The sequence below is a fragment of the Danio rerio genome, chromosome 14 (genome assembly GCF_052040795.2).
Source record: "Danio rerio strain M-AB ecotype USA chromosome 14, GRCz13ab, whole genome shotgun sequence".
In the NCBI taxonomy this organism is placed as follows: Eukaryota; Metazoa; Chordata; class Actinopteri; order Cypriniformes; family Danionidae; genus Danio; species Danio rerio.
In genome coordinates, this window is record NC_141034.1 from 13,421,610 (window position 1) to 13,442,052 (window position 20,443).

At 34.2% G+C, this 20,443-nt stretch overlaps 2 protein-coding genes across 8 annotated transcripts in view; one reads left to right on the top strand and one right to left on the bottom strand.

The window, feature by feature from the left end:
* The window catches only part of gria3b (glutamate receptor, ionotropic, AMPA 3b), a 302,031-nt gene extending 284,520 nt beyond the window's left edge, over positions 1-17,511 (bottom strand). For 5 of the 6 annotated variants that reach the window (XR_015506639.1, XM_087280262.1, XM_087280263.1 and 2 more), the window contains exons 1-2: positions 17,261-17,511; positions 16,677-16,835 (exon numbers count right to left, since the gene is read on the bottom strand). Coding sequence is in view for 5 of the 6 variants with exons in the window: in XM_087280262.1 (XP_087136388.1) it covers positions 16,677-16,835; positions 17,261-17,339 (238 nt within the window). In the remaining variant the exon portion in view is untranslated. The remainder of the gene's footprint in view (positions 1-16,676; positions 16,836-17,260) is intronic. The other variant, NM_198360.2, reaches the window with a different exon arrangement.
* An 8-nt stretch (positions 17,512-17,519) lies between these two features.
* The window catches only part of LOC147833882 (uncharacterized), a 96,888-nt gene continuing 93,964 nt past the window's right edge, over positions 17,520-20,443 (top strand). For both annotated transcript variants that reach the window (XR_015507107.1, XM_087281233.1), the window contains exon 1: positions 17,520-17,646. The gene's annotated coding sequence lies outside the window, so the exon portion shown is untranslated. The remainder of the gene's footprint in view (positions 17,647-20,443) is intronic.

A 20,443-nucleotide genomic window follows, 5' to 3' on the forward strand; every position in this document is an offset into this window, starting at 1 on the left:
TAATGTTGCTTGCCATACTTTAGATTTAAAACTCAGTGGGGAATATGTTTGTTTGGCTTCTCGCGCTTTCTGAGGGCGCACCACTAGCTTCATCCGCACACCTGATACACTGAGTTGTAGTGAAAGTGTACACATCCGCAAATCCGTTGCTAAGGCTTACTTTATGTAGGTCGATTAAATTATGCGCCAAAAACAGGTTGACAACACTTGTTAATAAATAAAAAATACATTCTATATTAAAAATATAAGCTGTATCTCGGAAAAATCGATGCATCTCGCAAAAACCGATGCATCTCGATTTGCTTCCAAAATTTCATTCATCCTCTGCTGCTCAACCGATGCACTCGCATCGTGCACGCGCATGACCGCGTATCGATACATATCGGTTAATCTTCCCATCCCTAGTTCAGACCACATGACTTAATCTTGAGACTTTAAATCGCTTTGGTGCTCACACAGATGATCCACAACTCTTTCAAGCAACACTAAAACAACTCTGTCCAGCCCCTAACCACAGCCAATGAAATGATGAGGGTGGAAAAAGTGCTGATCACTAGGCTTATTTGAGTTGTGCATTGCCTTGACTCAACTGTAAACAAGAGTAAGCAGCTGCAGTAAGGGGAGGGCTCAAAAAAAAGACATTTAAAGTCCAAAACTTCCTGAATTTCACTGTTTTGCTGCCTGTAAACATCAGCAATGAGAAGATTGCATTTAATCTGGATGCTGACGAAGTGGACACAATCCAAATACCACTGTTTTTACTTTACACAAGAAATGTTTTAAGGTTTTAATTCTAAAATCATTAAGTCAATAGCACATTGCTTTTGATTTACACAGGTCATAACAACTGTTTGTTGTGTTTTTACTTGCATATAATTAAACAAAAAAGGTAATGGATTAGTAAATATATAATTTGCCAGTCTCATCCAATAAGCACTAAGCTGTTTTCAACAAGATGTTTCCTATTGTGCTTCTGGTGAGTGCAGTCGGTGGAAAGCTACTGCACCTGACTGTTCAATCTGATGCAGCTGCCTCACCGTCGCTAGTTTTTTGGCACCATCAGCATAACATTAGAGCTAGCCAGACACATCTCTAACTGATCACCAGTGATCAGTTATGTGCAGATTCTGTTCATCTCAAACAAGCCTATTAGCTGCTTTTTAACACCACATTTGACATCTTTCTGAAAGTGTTTAAGGAAGCATTTAAAAACAATCAGTAAAACTTTCAGCAGATTGATTGCTTAGATGTGGCTTTAATATGCTTTTATAAAAAAGCATTCATAAATTGATGAAAATTCTGGCCAATCACAAAGATTTCTGTTGAGTTCCTGAACAAAGCTATTCAACTCATGACTTTCTCTCTCATTGGCTACAGCTTATCACTGTGTCTGATCCCATGTGAATTCAGATATTGGATTTTCATCTGTGAGCTGTCAGCAATGATTCAGCAAGCCTCTTTGATGCATCATTCAGTAGTTTACACATAAAGACTGCTGCGCACCGAACACCTGCAGATTTCCCCCAAATCACAGCCTGATCTGTCGGTGAGCTTGTTAACTTGCAAATCTGTATCAAATCAGGCTTAAAATCCTATAGTGAGAACTAGGCATTACCTGGAACCAGCTGCTACAACCTTTTACACCAATATGTGCTCAAAATAATTAATTTCACTACATTTTCTATTCGATAAAGTTAATGTGGCATCAAGAGTTTAAGGGTTTTGTGTTTATTTAGTCATTACAAACATCTAGAAATCCTTGTAGAGTATTATTAAAAACTTTAGGACTGAAAATTTTAGGAACTTAATTTTAAAAATGTAATAGCTGACTACATAACATGTTACAATAATCTGTTTCATTTAAGTACAAGAGGTAATGAATGTATAATGTGTCTGAATTTTACCTGTTCTCAACTGCAGGAGACACCGTGAGGCCAGTTTAACACCGCAGCGTGATTGACATGTGAGCAGCACATTTTTTTTTCAGTGTGCATGTCATGAAATAGGGTGGATTCAGAACAAACGCAGGAGCATGGCATAAGCGGCAAGCAGGAGCGGTGCATGAGCTCCGAGTCTATTTTTGCTATGCTGCTTATGCTCAATTAAAGTAACATTAAATATTTAATTAAGGAAAAAAATCGATATTCAATTAAAGAAAAAATTGGTATGCACTAAGCTAGCTGTTTCAGCCGCATATATGGCCAATGAAAACAAACACATTTTTCTACAATGCAAATACATTTAAGAACCAATACTGAGCCTTATGTGTTTCATGAAGCAGAAGAGCAGTTTATCCAGAAAAATACAACATGACATTTAATTAGGGTTGGGTACTGTACCTACACTACCAGACAAAAGTCTTGTCACCTATCCAAGTTTATGGAACGGCAAACAATAACTTGACTTCTATTTGATCATTTTGTATCAGAAGTAGCTTATATGAAAGGCAAAGCCCTCTAGATTGTGCTTATTTTACCAAAATAAAATATAATCATGCCTTAATTTTTAATTATTTAATTAGAACAGTAAGGTCTGACTTTGCTTAGACAAAATTCTTGTCACTTAACAGAAATAATGTACAGTATAGAGTAAAAAGCGCAGTGGGAAAAAAAATCTTGTGTATGACTACAATGAGTTTGGACGACGGCATTCATACATCTATGCAATGACTCAAATAATATTTAATAAAATCATCTGGAATTGAAAAGAAAGCATTCTTGCAGGACTCCCAGAGTTCATCAAGATTCTATGGATTCATCTTGAATGCCTCCTCCTTCATCTTACCCCAAGTATGAGGAACGCTATCCATGCTGAAGTTATTTGACCTCCCCTGTGGTTTGTAATGTAATGGGCAGCTTATCCAGGGCATAATTGAGGAGTTCCATTGGGGCTTGATCGTTGAAACTGTGTCCCTCTGCAACTGATAGAACTAGTCTACAAACTCCCCCACCTCAGAGCAACTCTGCTGCATTGAGCTCAACATAGAGAACTGCAGCATGCGGCAATTTACAGAACTATCAAAGGTTCACTGGGTTTTCGTTGTGGCTGATCCGTTCTCACAAACACTGGTGACTATGGCACCAAAACAAGAATAAACATGACTGAAGTGGCCTGACAGATACAAGATACAGACATAATAATCAACTTATGTCATCTGCAGCACATTATTCATGAACACCACGTTTTTTTAGATTCCAAATCAAAAAAGATAAAACAAATTCAGCTTTTACACACAGCAGTGCTCATTAATGCCATAGAGAAATGGAAAAGTCAGAAGATAATAGGCTACTAAATTACAACAAAATATGTATTAAATTAAAATGAAAACAATTTAATTAAATAAGTAAAAACAACTACAATATAAGTGTGCTTGGAAAACATAATTCAATGTTACGTATATGTCCAATAACAAGTATTGGTAAAATACTAAGATATTTCTCTCAGTATATAAATGAAAAATACTTAAATGCAGTTTTAAGTATTTGTGACCCTGGACCACAAAACCAGTCATAAGAGTACAGTTTTGCAAAATTAGGATATAAAATGTAGCAGACAAAAAATGATACTTAAAAGACATTACAAATAAGTACACCGAAAAATTGTAATAAAGGTTCTTTACTGATATAAGTAGTTAAGAACTATTCACTCTTTAAAAAAGTTTTGTGATAACTTGATAAATCTCTATCTGTGAAATAGAAAAAAAAATAGCACAGAATTTTGGCATCCAAATGGAAAACTTGCTCATTTTCCACCCTCGAGACCCACATGTAGCCAGTGGTGCCCATCCCCCACAGCCGCAGTGTGCAGAGTCAGAGGAGAGAATCAATGGCTAACAGAATATTATTTCCAGCTAAGTACCGTGATCTTCTTCAATATATTTATTTTACTTTTAAATGTTTTAAAGTTTTGTTGCAATGTTACATTAGCCCCTTTCACACAGTGATACCGGTAAATATCCGGAAAATTTACGGAACGACTTTACCGGTATATTCAAAAAAGCGCTGTTCACACAGGTAAGGACGTTACGGAATTTTTCCGGAAAAGAGCATTCACACATCCATTCCAAAATACCGGTAAATTCTGACATCATTCACCACAAATGAGCTTTAAACGGCTGCGCTTGTATTTGTAAACATTTGACTAAATTACAAACTCTGTGGATGATCAATATTGTAAACAACTTTCGCAGGATCACTTTCGCATGTTGAGATGTTCATAATATGTGCGTGTGCAGGCGCTCACAGGCTGTTTCATGGGCACACGCAAAGCTTGAAGGTAAACAAACAACGGCTTATCATAAGCATCTCATCGATGATTATTTACACAGTTGGCATTAAGAAGAACATATAAACATGATCTGACTAACTTTTAGCAGCTAAATGTGTCTGGAAAAATATTCAAAGGCTTTTATTCTCATAAACCGCGCGGACGTAAATGCGTCTGACTGTTGTGATTGGCTAAAGCAGACGTCTTACGTCAGCACGTTCTAGACGTGCACGCGCTTATTCCGGAAATATTCCTTCTGCATTCACACAGCGCAGCATTCCGGCAAATTGCCGGTAATGTTACAACTTCTCTTTCCGGAAAATAGCCAGAACGAATTTACCGGTATTTTCAAAAAGGACCTGTTCACACATACAACCTTTCCGGAAAATTGCCGGTAATTTTCCGGAAAGGTCTGTATGTGTGAAAGGGGCTATTGTCTTAAGGTCAATCAGCCAGGTTATGCAGTTTAGGCTATTTCCAAGGCTAAAAATGTTACCTAAAGGTTCTTAATTATGTCATTATTTAATGTAAGTAATTCATCCATGTTTTTGCAGTGTAAAATTAATTTGTGCCGCTGTATTTTCTGATAGTTTAAAATATATAAGTCACGTGCAAATTTTGTTGAACAATTCATGGTCTTCATTTTCATTGTCACTCAAACGGCAGAAACTAATGCTAAATCTAATGTTAAAGGCCAATATGAGAACTCTCATTTAAAATAATCGGATCTGTATGGACAAACTTGAAATTATGATGCATTTATATTAACTTCCGTGTGATGCATAATTAAGACCTAAAGAAATTAAAGTTAGCAGGGCCAACAAAATTCAAAATGGGTGGTTAATGGAGAATGATGAGGTTCCTTCATGAGAGAAAACAAAAATTCTTACGATAAACTAATTTTGATTAACTGCAATAAGATTCCATTAGTAAAAGTAAGTCTGTATATTTACTGTTATGGACAAACAATGCATAATACATTTATTACAACATGTATTTATGTTTGTTAACATTATTAAAAGTTGTGGATTGTTAAACCTTGATAACTAATATTGACTAACGTTAACAACCAAAATTTTGATTTTACTAAAGCAATAGTAATTAGTGAACTATTGTTTTAAAAAATGCTAAACATGTGTTGTTCATACTTAATAAAGGTTAGTAAATACATTAACTGACATTAAGTAAAGAAACCTTTTCTAAAGTTTGACCAATTCCTTGATTTTTGGGCTATTGCTGATAACTTTTATACCAAAGGAAAAAAAACTGAAAGATGAGTTATGTGTAATAACCAAAATATTACATGTAACTCTGCTCTTATGTTTCAAACCCCCCCCCCCTTTTTTTTTAGCTAAACATTAACGTTAAGCTAAACATTTTAATGAAATAAAAGTGGTAATTAATTGTTTTAGAATTATTTAGCAGTCCTAAAAAAATCTTTTGGTTTTTTACCAAAATCTGGTTAAATTTTATGGCAACAGATATTGTAATGAATATATTAAAGAAATATTTATAAATATTTTTATATAAGAAAAAAACATGTATTTAATATTTACCAAAAACCCACTGTATGAGTAATATTTCAGTAATTTTAAAGGGATAGTTAAATCATCAATGATACCTATATAATCAATTTATGCACCCTCATGTATTATACCAATTTTTTTGTTAAAGGTATTTTTATGCTTTCATCTTTTGTTTATCAAATTAAAGGAAATCTTTCTGAATGTCATACCCTTAAAGGGATAGTTCATCCAAAACTGAAAATTTATTTACTATTTACTCAACCTCAAGTAGTTCCAAGCCTTTTTGTGTTTCTGACTTCTGTTATACACAAAATAAGTTTGAAGATTATTCAAAACCAGAAGTACAAAAAAAAAAAAAAAAAAAAACTGGTTTGGATCAAGTCAAGGTTGAGTAAATATACACAACCTTTACATCAACCACCCTAAAAAAGTTTAAGTTTTTTTTACCTTTAAATTGTGAAAAAGGTAATGTTGACATTGATTGATTGATTGATTGATTGATAACATTTAGTCTTTATGCATCAACCAATTGTTTAATGCATAATTTGCATTTTATTTGATATGCTTGACTAGAATACCTCCTTTTTATGTAATTTCTTGTTTACATGTGTATCTTTATGCTTTATGTTCAAATAAGTTTGTGTTCAGGAATATAATAAATTAGGTTCAAACAACTCTGTAGCGACTCAAACTGTTCAGATTTGATAACTAAACTTAAAATGTTCAAGTTACTGATACCCTAAATGTTTGATGATACCAACTTTAATAATATAAGTTTATATGATTCAAAAAGTTTACAGTACTCAAAACATTTGGTTTGCTGCAACCAGTTCCCTAAATGGTTTGAGTTAACTTATCAGGTTTTACAGTGTGTCTGTTCTTTGAACTGTAGTAACTTTGAATGCACCTGTAACTTTAGGCCTTGAATTGCATAATGGAAAAACAGAAGTAATTAAATACCACCATCCTTTCCCCTTTAACCTCTTTTCAACCATACTTCAAAGTAGCACAACTGTCTTAGTCTTGGGTGAGAAAATGTATTTCAAATCCAAAGGTCTGCCTAGAGGATTAGCATGCTCAAATCTTGTTTAGCTTGTGTCACTAATTAATGGCTTCAAAGTCACTTTCAAATGCATTTCTGTAAGTCACGGTAATGTAGGAAGAAGAAACACATTCCTAAAAACTGAAGTTATGTAATTGCATTCACACAAATGAAAGCTAAAGTATGTAAGCTTGGTACAAAACTATTTACAACATTGCATTTATGCTTACATCAAATTGACTTTACAGAGTACCAGTGTTTGTGCTTATAGTGTTTATATACCTCTTACTTTAATGTTTGATAGAATATTTTAATAAATTAATTTAGGTTTTTAAAATAAAATACCACAAGTTTAGTCAGGCAAATTGCCTAAACAAATTTCAAATGAACTTTGAAACAATCAAACCTACCAGCTCTCATCACAAACAGAATGGCTGAAATGTGACAAGCAAAAACCCTTTTGCTAATAGCAAATGCACATTTCATGACACTTCAGTCTTAAAAATACAGAGGAAAAAGCCTGACAAGGCATAGTAACTTGATATCAATTAGGCTGTATCATTTCCATCAGCGAATGGCAATATTAGAAGTATTAAGAGGAAAATTCTATTCAGATTCCCAAACAAAACAAATAAAAAAACAAAGACATTAAATTTCAACCGTTGACTATGATTCAGAGGTAGGTGTCAGCTGTTGACATTGCCCTGGTACACAATGAGAAATGTAAAATTAGAAAGCAATTAGAGTTTGTTTGCTAATATTTTATTATTATATTTTTTTACAAATACTGTTCATGTCAAATAACAAGCTGTTTGCTTAAAGGGGACCAAAAATCATATTATAAGTGGTTGAAGCACAGTTGTGTGGCAACAGTGTGTGTGTGTGTGAATATAACCAGGTCTAATGGTAAAAAAATTATTATTTCTAATTTTTATAAATACAAGTAACTGGCTTATAAATAAAAAGATACAATTATTTTGTGGTGACTAAGATAAAATGTAAATATTTGCAGTCACAACAGATGTGTTCTATTAAGATGATTATGTTAAAATCTCAAGTCCAACGCTTTCTGTAAATATAAATATGTGCTGTTCTCCCAGAAATAATGTTTGCTTTCTCAGAAGATTCATATCTCATTACAGTGAGGAGTGACAGATTGAAAAATGTATTTGGGTGCTAAATTAATTTCCACAAAACATACTTAAATGTGTTGTTTGCTTTGTCATCATATTTGCTTTGTCATCATATTAATATGACTATTAATAGCAACCTGTACATATATTCATATATTGTAACATATACACTTGTTATCATGTTTATCTATCTGAACACTACTGTTTATCAATAGCAACCTGCACATATATTCATATATTGTAAATCTGTTCATAGCTTATCCAACCTGTATATAATGTTCATAGTACATCCATCTGTAAATATCACCATAGTTTTCTATAGCTGCACTTTATAACTTATTCCTGTATCCTGCACTTGCTGCTATTGCACTGCTGGTTAGACCTAAACTGCATTTCGTTGCATTGTACTTGTACATGTGTAATGACAATAAAGTTGAATCTAATCTAATATTTGCCATGTCTTCAAAGTGCACATCAAAGGTGATTTTTTATGGCAAATTATAATATAAATATGGCCATTATCTCAAATGTATCCTTGTACTCAATGCAGTGATCAAAATACTTAATTGATTCAGAAACTCAACTCAATCAATAGGCAGTAGAGGTGAATTGCAATTTTACAAATATTTATTTTGCTTGTGTGAGCTTTTAATTTATGCCAGAATATTTTACAATGTGATGGAATGTTACAATGTAATAGTGTGCTTGTTTGACATATATACTGTATTACAATAGCTCTCTAGATGACTTTTACATTAAATAACCTTAAAATAACGATTATTTGCTGGTTCAAAAAATTATTTCTTAAATAAAGAAATCCAAACATCTCAAAACATAACATCATTCCAACAATCAATTAGAATTTTATGAAAATCTTTTCTCGATAATTCATAAACATTGGTTTGTTTCATGGCAATTAGCAATTAATCAAATAATTGATTGATAACCTGACAGCAAACCAGCTGAACAACAAAACAGTTTGGGATTAAAAGCCAAACATACATCTCTTTCCTAAGGGGCAGTGAAGCAGTGAGATACTCAAACAGATAAAACAAACGAAACAAGCAAGCAAACAATCAACCAACCAACTGACCAACCGTTCCCATCATTCCTTAACTGTCTTGCTGACTATTCAGGTGTCTAATTTACAGTGAATTTATGCTCTTTGGAGCTACATTTGCTCAACAAAATTTACTTGTTTGTCAGAAAATAATTACATGGATCCTATTTTCTCAAAAACAAGTTAGCAAAGAGAGAACTGATTTTGTTAATAACATTTTGCTGTGAGAATGTGGGCTGTAGAGCTTTTGTTCTTTATAAAAAAAATAAAAAAAAAACGTACAGAAAGAGATGTGACACTGCTTAAGCCTTGAAGGAACATCAGTTCCTTTAAATAGATTCACCTTAAAAGACATCTACTCCCATGTGACAAATTCATTTAATATGCACTGATTTTATATAGAGCAACCATCATGAAAAGCAAGTAAAATAGTGAAACATAGACTCGGAGTAGTTTAAAGAAATGTTACACTTGGCTATTTATAAAACTTTAAGTTACAAATCACTCATATTCAATCACTCATACTCATATTCACTTAATCCAATATCACATCATAGTCAAGTAAGCAAAGAAATGTACAGTATGCTATGTATCTAATTTGCTTGCTAGTTTTACTTACCTATAACCATACTTGCCACTATACTCATTCAACTGCAAATAACACATTTTGGAAACAACAGTTAAACAATTGGGGGCAATTACTCTGACAGTGATGCACAATGAAAACCACCTTTGTATTAATTCTTTTCTGTTGAGCAAACTTAGTATATATCATTATTTGTATGGGTAAAAAGAAACCATCTGAAACAACTACGATGATTTTAGCACATGTTGTCAAACCAACTAAGTGCCACAACAACATTTTACCCAGCATGCTTTTGATACATTGTGTTGCTTTTGAAAAGTAAAATTAAAAGTGTAGCTGTCACCTTTGAGGAGTTAATTTACTGAAGTCAGTGTTTACTTTTTATGGTTCCTTAGTGGTTAAAAAAGGTTGTTCTAAAATCAAATTAGGGATATATTGGTGTTGCATTTGTCCATTAGAGTGCTGACAATAACAAGTTACTACCACTTACTTACAAAACATGCAGCTATGTATGCAACTTATAATACATAACTAAACATCATGTGCATTTTTTTCTGACTTAGATTTACATTTATTCAACCAGCAAGTTGGTTGACTGCATATGACAAAAGATAATAAGACAATGTACAAGAGGCATCAATGTGGAAAAAATATTTAAAGAGCCACTATTATGTGTTTTTGAATATGACCTTCCATGCAGTATGTAATAGCACTAAGTAAATAAAAAAAACATTTAGCTGGGGTTTAAAATCTGAAAGTGCGCCATTCTTAAAACTATTTATTCGTTAAAGAAATAGTCGACTCAGAGTCAAATGAATGAATAGGGTTGGGTTCGGACCTATTGCTTGAAAGCATCAACGTTATACAGTACATCACCAAATATGTAGTACCAGTTCCGGTAAAATGTGAACGGGCTTTCCCTTCACGCACTAGCGGAGCGTGGGTCAGTGGGGGATCATGGGACTGATTATAGCGTGAAGCTGACGTTCACTGACAGATGGAGATTCAACTACGGGGAATAAAGGGTTAAAGTTAATTTTCACAACAGTGCCACAGTAATCAGACCGTTGGATCAGTTCTTGTAATGTATCTCTCAGGTTAAACCTTCATGGGACTATTCACATATTGCATCCAAAACCACATTTAAAAAGTGAGGCATGCTTCTTCCTTTACCAAGTTAAACACGTTTCTGAACTCGTGATCCTCTGCTGTTTGCCTTTGCTATGGCCATCATCAGCTGTTCATACATGAGCAGCATGGTCAATTTTCAAAATAGTTCAACTTTTGCCACAGTGTAGATTAATACTAAATGTGTGCCAATGTTATTACTTGGGTTAAAGATTAGAGTAATATGCTGGTGTTTAATTGCATTACTTTATTGCATTCCTCCATTGGTCTCTCACCTACTCTCTGTGCTACATCATAGCATGGTGGCCATTTATCTCGTGCTTAACGCAGCAGACAAATCACAACAGACTATGTCATCGGTCTAATAAGCACAGAATAGGTTTACGCTAAGGTAGGGTTCTGGAACAAATGAATTGCTGAACGAATCATATGGGGATCGTTGGGATAATTAGGTAAAATAAATGCAAATAATTAGACATTGAAAGTGTTTTCACTTGATGCATACAAGCTTGTTTTTGGAGATGCCAAAAACAAAATATGACCAAAAATGCAAAATGGAGCCTCTGTATTCTATTTACATTTGAACAAAAGGTAGCATTAAAAAAATATTCATACCCTTTGTGAATTGTCAGAGTCTATGCGAAAAAAACAAAGTTCTATACCATTCCAAATAGCCTAAGCTTTTTCAAAGCATCCTAATCACCCTGATTCATTGGGACCAGCTGCTTTAAAAACTCAACAGGTAAAAAACAGAAGCTTACTGCTGTTGGTTTGTGGACAGTCATGGCTCAAAACAAAGGAGCTCATTAAGGACCTGCAGCTGCACATTGTGCTCACAAATCAGGCTGGAGCTATAAGACCTTTATATATATATTTTTAACAGAGCAAGGAAATTTTCACAGTATGTCTGATAATATTTTTTCTTCTGGAGAAAGTCTTATTTGTTTTATTTCGGCTAGAATAAAAGCAGTTATTAATTTTTTTAAAAACATTTTTGGGACAAAATTATTAGCCCCTTTAAGCAAATTTTTTTTTCGATAATCTACAGAACAAACCATTGATATAGAATAACTTGCCTAATTACCCTAACCTGCCTAGTTAACCTTATTAACCTAGTTAAGCCTTTAAATGTCGCTTTAAGCTGTATAGAAGTGTCTTGAAAAATATTTAGTCCAATATTATTTACTGTCATCATGGCAAAGATAAAACAAATCAGTTATTAGAAATAGGTTACTAAAACTATTATGCTTAGAAATTTGCTGAAACAATCTTCCCTCCATTAAACAGAAATTGGTAAAAAAAAAATAAACAGGGGCGCTAATAATTCTGACTTTATCTGTGTGCGTGTGCATATATATATATATATATATATATATATATATATATATATATATATATATATATATATATATATATATATATATATATAGAGAGAGAGAGAGAGAGAGAGAGAGAGAGAGAGAGAGAGAGAGAGAGAGATTTACATGCCTTTATCAATTGCACAATACACCAGTAAGTGTAATAGCACAGTTTTGCTTAAAATATTGCAATGCACACAATATGGGTGACATTTCAAAAGTTCAAAAGAGTTCAAAAGAGGACAAATTGTTGGTCCTTATCTAGCTGGCACATCTGTGACAAGACAGCAATGCCTTTTTTAAATATTTTTTTAAGTATGATGGTAAAACACGAATGCTGTTATGAATGTATTAAATCATATGCTTGTTTGTAGTAAAATTCCTACTGACTCGTGGGTAAAATCTCCTGACTCATGGGTGAAGCCATGTTGCTATTGTAGCTGGTAAAATTTCCATACCCCTTGGTTTCAAGCATGGCCCTGGAAAATCTCTGTTTTAAGGAGCAGGCTGTCTAAAAGGGATGTCCGGATGCTAACCCAGATTGTATTTAAAAAACATAAAACTACAGCTAACCAACTCACTGCAAAATTAAATGTGCAGCTCAACTCCATCAAAACGGTTCAAAACCTTTGATTACAGTTAAAACTTTAATAAACCATTTACGATGTTAATTTTCTTTGCATTATACATAAATTTTAATGTATGTGATCCACTGATTTTCCAATAAGTATGTGTCTTCCTACAAAATCTCTTATGACCTTACAATTACTCAAGCACTCATTGCATTTCCAAGATTTTCACGTGCTATAATGGCCTGTTTCCACAGAGTGGTACAGTACGGTACGGTGCGGGTTACCTTTATCAAGATTTCAACGTTTGCAATTATTTAAAATAAATAAATAAATGCAGCATATATGAACACATACAGACCCTTAGCATCTCTAATATGTTACTAATTACAGAAAAACTACACACAACATACATTTAGTCCTTATTTGGGTTCTAAAACAACACGAAACATAACCCAGTCAGTGCAAACCTCTCATATGTGTATCTTCAGCAGCACATGTAGCCTCTTGTTAGAAAGTAATTTTGTCATTCCGAGTTCATAAAAGTCCAAATGGCGAAGATAATAGTTAAACACGACAGTTTGTTCATGTTTTCGGTTGCAGAAGCATCATTTGCTTCATTCGTTTTTTACTGGCTCCTCCTTTGTTTTTCGAGCTTCACTCACGCATTTGTCTCTTTTCTGAAAGGATCAGATGTCAGAGCACTTCAATGATCATGAGCACATTATATGAGCTCAAAAAGTTTGTTATTTCAGACACGCAGATAGCGCAAGCGAGAAAGTGAAACTGCTAGCACTATTTTTTTAGACGAGCTCGTAAAACAACAACAGGACACCGCAGATTTGCGGCTGTACATCAATACGATTACATGGTTTGTTTGAGCTCGGGTCGACTATAGTTTGTTATTATATGTATATTATATGTATATATATATATATTTTTTTTGTTTCAATATTTTTTATTGAGTTTCAGTTTTTCAAATATGAAAGAACAACAATACAAACCCCAAACCCATACCAATCCAACAGCGGGATAGCGCTCACATTAGCCAAAAATTAGCAAATATACAATTGTACATGTAGGTTTAAATACAAATACAAAGAAATAATTATTATTATAACCATAATAACAATAAATAAATAAATAAATAAATAATAAATAAATAAAAAAAAAACACACAAGAAAAATTAATAAAAACATAAAAAAATATATAAAAAATAAAATAAAATAAATTTAAAATAAGGAAAAAGCATTTATTCAGCTAACATATAACCATACAGACCATATGTATAGAAAAATCAAATTATTTGAGATTTTCCACAAAATCAATAAAAGGTTGCCACACCTTAAAAAATTTTCCCTCCGACCCTCTTAATGAAAACCTGATTTTTTCTAAATGAAGACAAGACATAATTTCTCTAATCCACTGAGCATGAGTGGGAGGATGAGAATCCTTCCATTTTAGCAAAATAGCCCTACGTGCCAATAAAGTCGAAAATGAAATGATTTTACATTTTGAAGAAGGCAACTGTATATCCTCTGAAGTAACCCCAAACAGTGCCACCTGTGGATCTGGATCCAGCTTGTGCTGAAGAATCACATATGTATATATTATTACGTGTAATGTCTTGGTTGTGTTTTTTAAAATGGCGTTTCCTTTGTTTTCATTCTCCTGCTTCTGCAAGTGACATATCTCTGTAAACCAATAGTGGTCAGCTGCTCGTCTAGCTCCGGCTTATGGTATCAATTGGGCCTGTTAGTACCCTTTGCAAAGGGTGACCATAAAGTGGTACAGTACTGTTTGCTTTTAGGTACCCTTTGACAGTGGAAACACCCATAAAAACGTAATGAACCGAACCGTACCGTACCACTCAGTAGAAATGGGCCATACATTTTTTTATTTTACAGTAATCATCAAATTAGTTGTGAAATCATTTTAACAAAATTTTGTTGTTATAATACACAGCCAAGATCAGAACATTTACCAGAAAGATCCACATTTACTGAATCAAATATATATATATATATAAACAGTTATTTACAGTACACTGCAATTCACACTACATTTCTGTTATGTTGAGTTTTAAAAAATATTCTGGAGTTTTGCTTTACTAGTGCTTTTGTGACTTTTTCTCTTGCTTTGTGCTTAAATGATTGATCTGTTTTGGAGGAATTTGTTGAATGAATGAACTTGTGACAGAGGGCAACAGGACTTTTAAGTAGAATTTTAAAATTGTTCCTCATACATGCTTTCATGGCATGGACCATCTGTGTAAATACAACTTAAGGTCATATCAGACACAGCTTTTATAGGACTTGCATTAAAATAAATTGCCTTAATAGGTGTCAAATATTTAAGTTCTGTCATTGCTAATGTTAAGAACAATATATCTATTTTATACATGGCTTCCCTGAATTTCACAAAGTATTCTCCTATAAATGTAGGTCCTTTATGTGTTAAGTTATGACAAATAGATAACTTCAAAGATTTATTCAATAAACTGCTCTTTGTGGAACCCTACACTTTGTCTACTTTATGGCATCACAGTATTAACAATAAAAATGAAAGCATAATTTTAAAGAGTGTATTCTCTATTTGTGTGATAAAGAAATTGACACTCAATATTTTATTATTTTTATTATTGTTAATATTAATAATAATAATGTTGTACTCAAAACATTATTTCCCAATGGTGATATTAAAGTTCATTCATTCATTTATTTTCTTTTCGGCTTAGTCCCTTTATTAATCTGGGATCGTCACAGCGAAATGAACCACAGTGGATGCCCTTCCAGCTGCAACCCATCACATGGAAACATCTATCAAACACACTCATTCACACAATTGCTTACCTAATTCACCTATACAACATCTTTGGACTAGTGGAGGAAACCAGAGCACTTGGAGGAAACCCACACCAACACGGGGAGAACATGCAAACTCCACACAGAAATGCCAACTGACCCAGCCAGGGCTCGAACCAGCGACCTTCTTGCTGTAAGGCGATCATGCACCACAGTGACGCCCAATATTAAAGTTTCAAATAACTGAATAATATGTGTTTGACTTTTTAATAACTTACTAAATCTTTAAAATTTGGAAATTATTCATGCTGTTTTCCTGACACTTATTAGTTCCTCTACAGTGCTGGGGTTATTATTCTCTGTTGCCAAGGGAACTTGCTTTTTAAATCAAAGTGATTTCGAGTGAGAAATACCGACAGTCTGTGCCCACAAAACACTTCTGTCACTGAACGTTCATCCTCTTATTGTAACACTTTCACTTGCAAATCAGACTGGACAAGCATGGGTGCCATAAAAGAACTGTTATAATTTCAAATGGATTAAATCACAAAAACATCACAGTGAAAATACAAATCAACATGCCATCTACTAAGCAAGCATACCAGTAAAGCCAACCATAACGACTGAGGGAAAAAAGTCTAAATATTCCACATTTCTGCTAAGAAAAAAAAAACAATTCATCCAAACATTTGAAATTCTCTTCCACATTCCCTTTGTTACCTTTCTACTCTATGTAACTCCATATTCCATTGAAAACACAACTCATTGTGTTATGCTACTCTTAATTCAACTGTCCCTGTTCTTATTTTTTCATCATGCTGTTTCTGTCACTGTATGCCTTATTTTAATTTTGATTTGAGCAAATATAGTATAATAATTTGTGATATATATTATATTAAGCTATTTGAAACCAATACGTTTTATTTGAAGTCCACAATAAGGCGTGGTTTTATTGGTTGTGCATAAATGAAACAGTACATCATTACAGTACAGATTATGAAATAACAGAAAAGCATTATAACAGAATTCCTTTGTAGATATAATGTTTGAAATCTATAATAGTCAATCTCTATCAAGTGACTGCAGTTTATTATTGATGGCTAGAAATGATAAAACATTAAAAAGGTCCACCAACTGATAACTCCATCTTTTTTCAGTCAGTGATTTGAAGCAGTACTGGGGTAAAAAGTGTAAAGTACTCACATGCATGAGTGACAGAGAAGCTGTTGGAGGACTCCAGGTTATCTACGTTGTAATTGAGATGGAAGGGTTTCTCAGTCATGTTCTGATTGGTGTTGTAGAGCTGCACAGCGAATCTGAATGCGCTGTGTTCTTGAACGGTGGAACGCATGAAGAGTCCACCTTTATCAAGAGCAAACAACACGAATCAAAGATGATGCACATATTTAATACATATGAAAATTAAAATCTGACTTAATTCAGCAGTCGCGTCAAATTCTTTTAAGCACATTCATGGACGTGTTCCAACAGTCATACGTGACCATTTTGGTTGACGCTTTAATTTATATGTATATAACTTTCTCTTAAGTTTATTAAAAGCAAATGATTGCGGACATGCATGCAGAGTAATGGAATCCTAATCGTAAGCGTTTTATAATTTGTACCAATTCTTTTATGATTTGCAATGGATTCTTAGATCGCATTTTGTCTACTTAGCATGCGATGCAGCGTCTTCCTATAACGTTACCTACGTTAATATGCGAACAGTCAGACATCGACATGCAAAGCCTAGTGATAAAAAGTCAAATATATCCAGGCGGACTCACCGATATTTATCTGATTGGGGAAGCCAGCGAGAGACGTGCCGAAAAGCCATAATAAAAAAATCAACGCGCTTTGAGTCATTTTTTTCAGCTTCTCTCAAAATCAAGGCTTATCAAACGAAGTCTTTGTGGAGAATCAAAAACGCAGAAATCCAACCGTGAGTAAAGCGCTGCGACTCATGGAGAACAATTCTTCTGCATGTGCGGAGAGAGAGAGAGACAGTCTGAAAGATGCAGAGAGAGGGAGAGAGAGTGGGGGTGTGGGACTGGTGCTGAAGATGGTCGAAGCGACGGAGAGCATCGCATTCAGAGGGAGAGCGAGCCGCTCCTCCAATTGGACCAGCAAGGCGATATTGATCAATCTGACTGACGTTAAAGAACGAGATTAGGTAATACTTTACATTAGGTATTAATATTCAATGCATGCATTATAGAAGATATAGATATATAAAATATATTTCTAAATATATTTTAGGGTAAAGAAAATACATTTCGGGGCAGTACTGTGGTGCAATGGGTGGCAGAATAGCCTCACAGCGAGAAGGTTGCTGGTTTGAGCTCCGACTGGGTCGGTTGGCATTTCTGTGTTTACATGTTCTCCCATGTTGATGTGGGTGTCCTGCGGCTGCGGGGTGCTCCGGTTTTTCCCACAAGTCCAAAAACATGTGGTATAATTGAATTTTATATGAAAATATATTTGCAATCTTTTATTAGAATGTGATCAAAGTATTTATTATTATTAAAATGGGTTTAAATATGTATGCAATCAATATAATAATAATAATAATCATCATCATAATTTTAATAATTAAATTGCATTACCTAATTCTTGCTTATCATTTTGCTGTTTTGCTAGTATTCATGCTTTTTACTATTACATGCATATCGGCAGGACTGGACTGGGGCAAAAAATCGGCCCTGGCATTATCTATCTATGCACGTCCAATATTTTTATCAACTCATATTCTATAAAACACAAAAGCCATATATATTAAATAAATAAATAAATACAAACTTTAATCTCAATTTAATTTCTGTATACTGTCCATAAAGATATTTGTTGAGTTCTAAAAAATACACTATATATTCATTTATTTGTCTTCGCATAAGTCCTTTATTTATCAGGGGTTGCCGCAGTGGAATGAACTGCCAACTATTCCAGCATGTTTTATGCAGCAGATGCCTTTCCAGCCACAACCCAATATTGGAAATCACCCATACACATTCATTCACACACACTCATACACTACAGCCAAGTTAGCTTATTCAATACACTATTCACTCAGCCTATAGTTCAATAATAAACATAACCAAAACTGCCTGCTAATGCATGGGTAAATCTTCAGAGGGAACAGTGTTACATTTTAACCTCTTTCACCTCATCCTGCTTGCTGTTTCTCTATTTAAACAATGAAAACATAATATAAGTCAAATTTGTTTCATTTTGATTAACAGACACCAAACAGCCTTGTGTAGCTATATATTTATATGAGCGTCTGCATATTTATAACAAAACAGGGCTTAAATATAACTGTCTCCTTTAATTTCCATTGAAAAGAACAAACTTTACCCTGTCTCTTTTGCAGAATATCAGTTTTAATAACCAATAATGGCCATTATAACAGTATAACGTACATTAAATTTAAACGATAAAGGTAAGCAATCAGTCAATGTGCAAAATCAGTGTATGTGGTTACATAAATTAATATATTAGCTTATCTTTGCACTCAGCCAAAACAGTTAACTGAGAACAAGTGATTCAAAAGACATAAGAATTGTTAGCTAGAGAAAACAAGATGAATTCAATATCACGTTTAAAAACTATAGTGAGATGAGATCATCCAGCAGATGAACTGTCTGACATGCACTGTACTCTCACCTGGGGTTTATGTTTACCCGCTGAACTACTGGCTGCAACTCTTGGCAGAGAGTGTGCATGTGTGTGGTCACGTGATTTGCGTTTTTAGCCTTGTACTAGAATGAACGGAGAACTTTTCAGAACTGCTAAATGAAACGCCGGTGTATTTCCCGCGATTTCTCTGCGCCTCCCTTGCGCTTCTTCTCTCTGACTCTCGACTATTTTGACAAATACACACAGACGATGCACGCTCACACGCAGTCTAAAATAGGAGTTTGTAATTGGGCCAGCCCAATGTCAATACCGAAAAGAGCCAATGGGCTGCAGAGTGTCACATAGGCCGGCCCGGTCTGTCTGTCCAGGAAAAAAAGCATCTACTTTCAGAGAGTCACAAAGATCACAGCAGCGTCAAATAATAAGGCAGAAAAAAAAAACGATAGGCTGCTAAGCCTTTTATGGGCCGATCAGATCATAAGACGATAATCAGCCCGGCCCAAAAAGTTCGTCGGCCCACCAGGAAAGTGCCCGGTCTGCCAGATAGCTAGTCCGCCCCTGCATATCGGGCGACGCGGTGGCTCAGTGGGGAGCTCTCTCGCCTCACAGCAAGAAGGTTGCTGGTTCGAGCCTCAGCTAGGTCAGTTGGCCATTCTGTGTGGAGTTTGCATGTTCTCCCCGCGTTCGAGTGGGTGTCCTCTGGGTGCTCTCCTGTTTCCCCCATAAGTCCAAAAACATGAAGTACAGATGAAGTAGGTAAGATAAATTGTCAGTAGTGTATGTGTGTGAATGAGTGTGTAAATGTATGGGTGTTTCCCAGTGATGGGTTGTTTTCACCACAGTGTCAGCAGACGTCATCTTGCCTATTATTAAAAAGTTTGGCGTTATTTGGATGAAAACCACAGGAGAAACTATTTTTGCATTATAACAATGTTTTTATTGTATTCATTTTTTATCTGTGAAAGTATGTATGTAAAATCTTATATTGTTGTGATTACCGTCTTGAAGGCTATAAGATGAAACCATTTTGAAAGATGTAAAAAACACTGACTGCTAGCCAGTTTTGAAGAAAACACAACATAGCAGGGTTAGTTGTAACAGGGTGTTACAATTGAGCCACACACTTTTTTATACCAATTAAACTAACAAAGTAATTTTTCAACTTTGAGTGTTATGTTACATTTTTTATATAAAATATTTTTGATGGAAAATAGTTTTTAACAGAAAAAAATTTTCATTGCTAATAATGCAAATAAATGCATTGTATAATAATGGATAATATAGCAAATAAAGACAAATGTGATTATCCAATAGATGGATCAATTGATAAATAA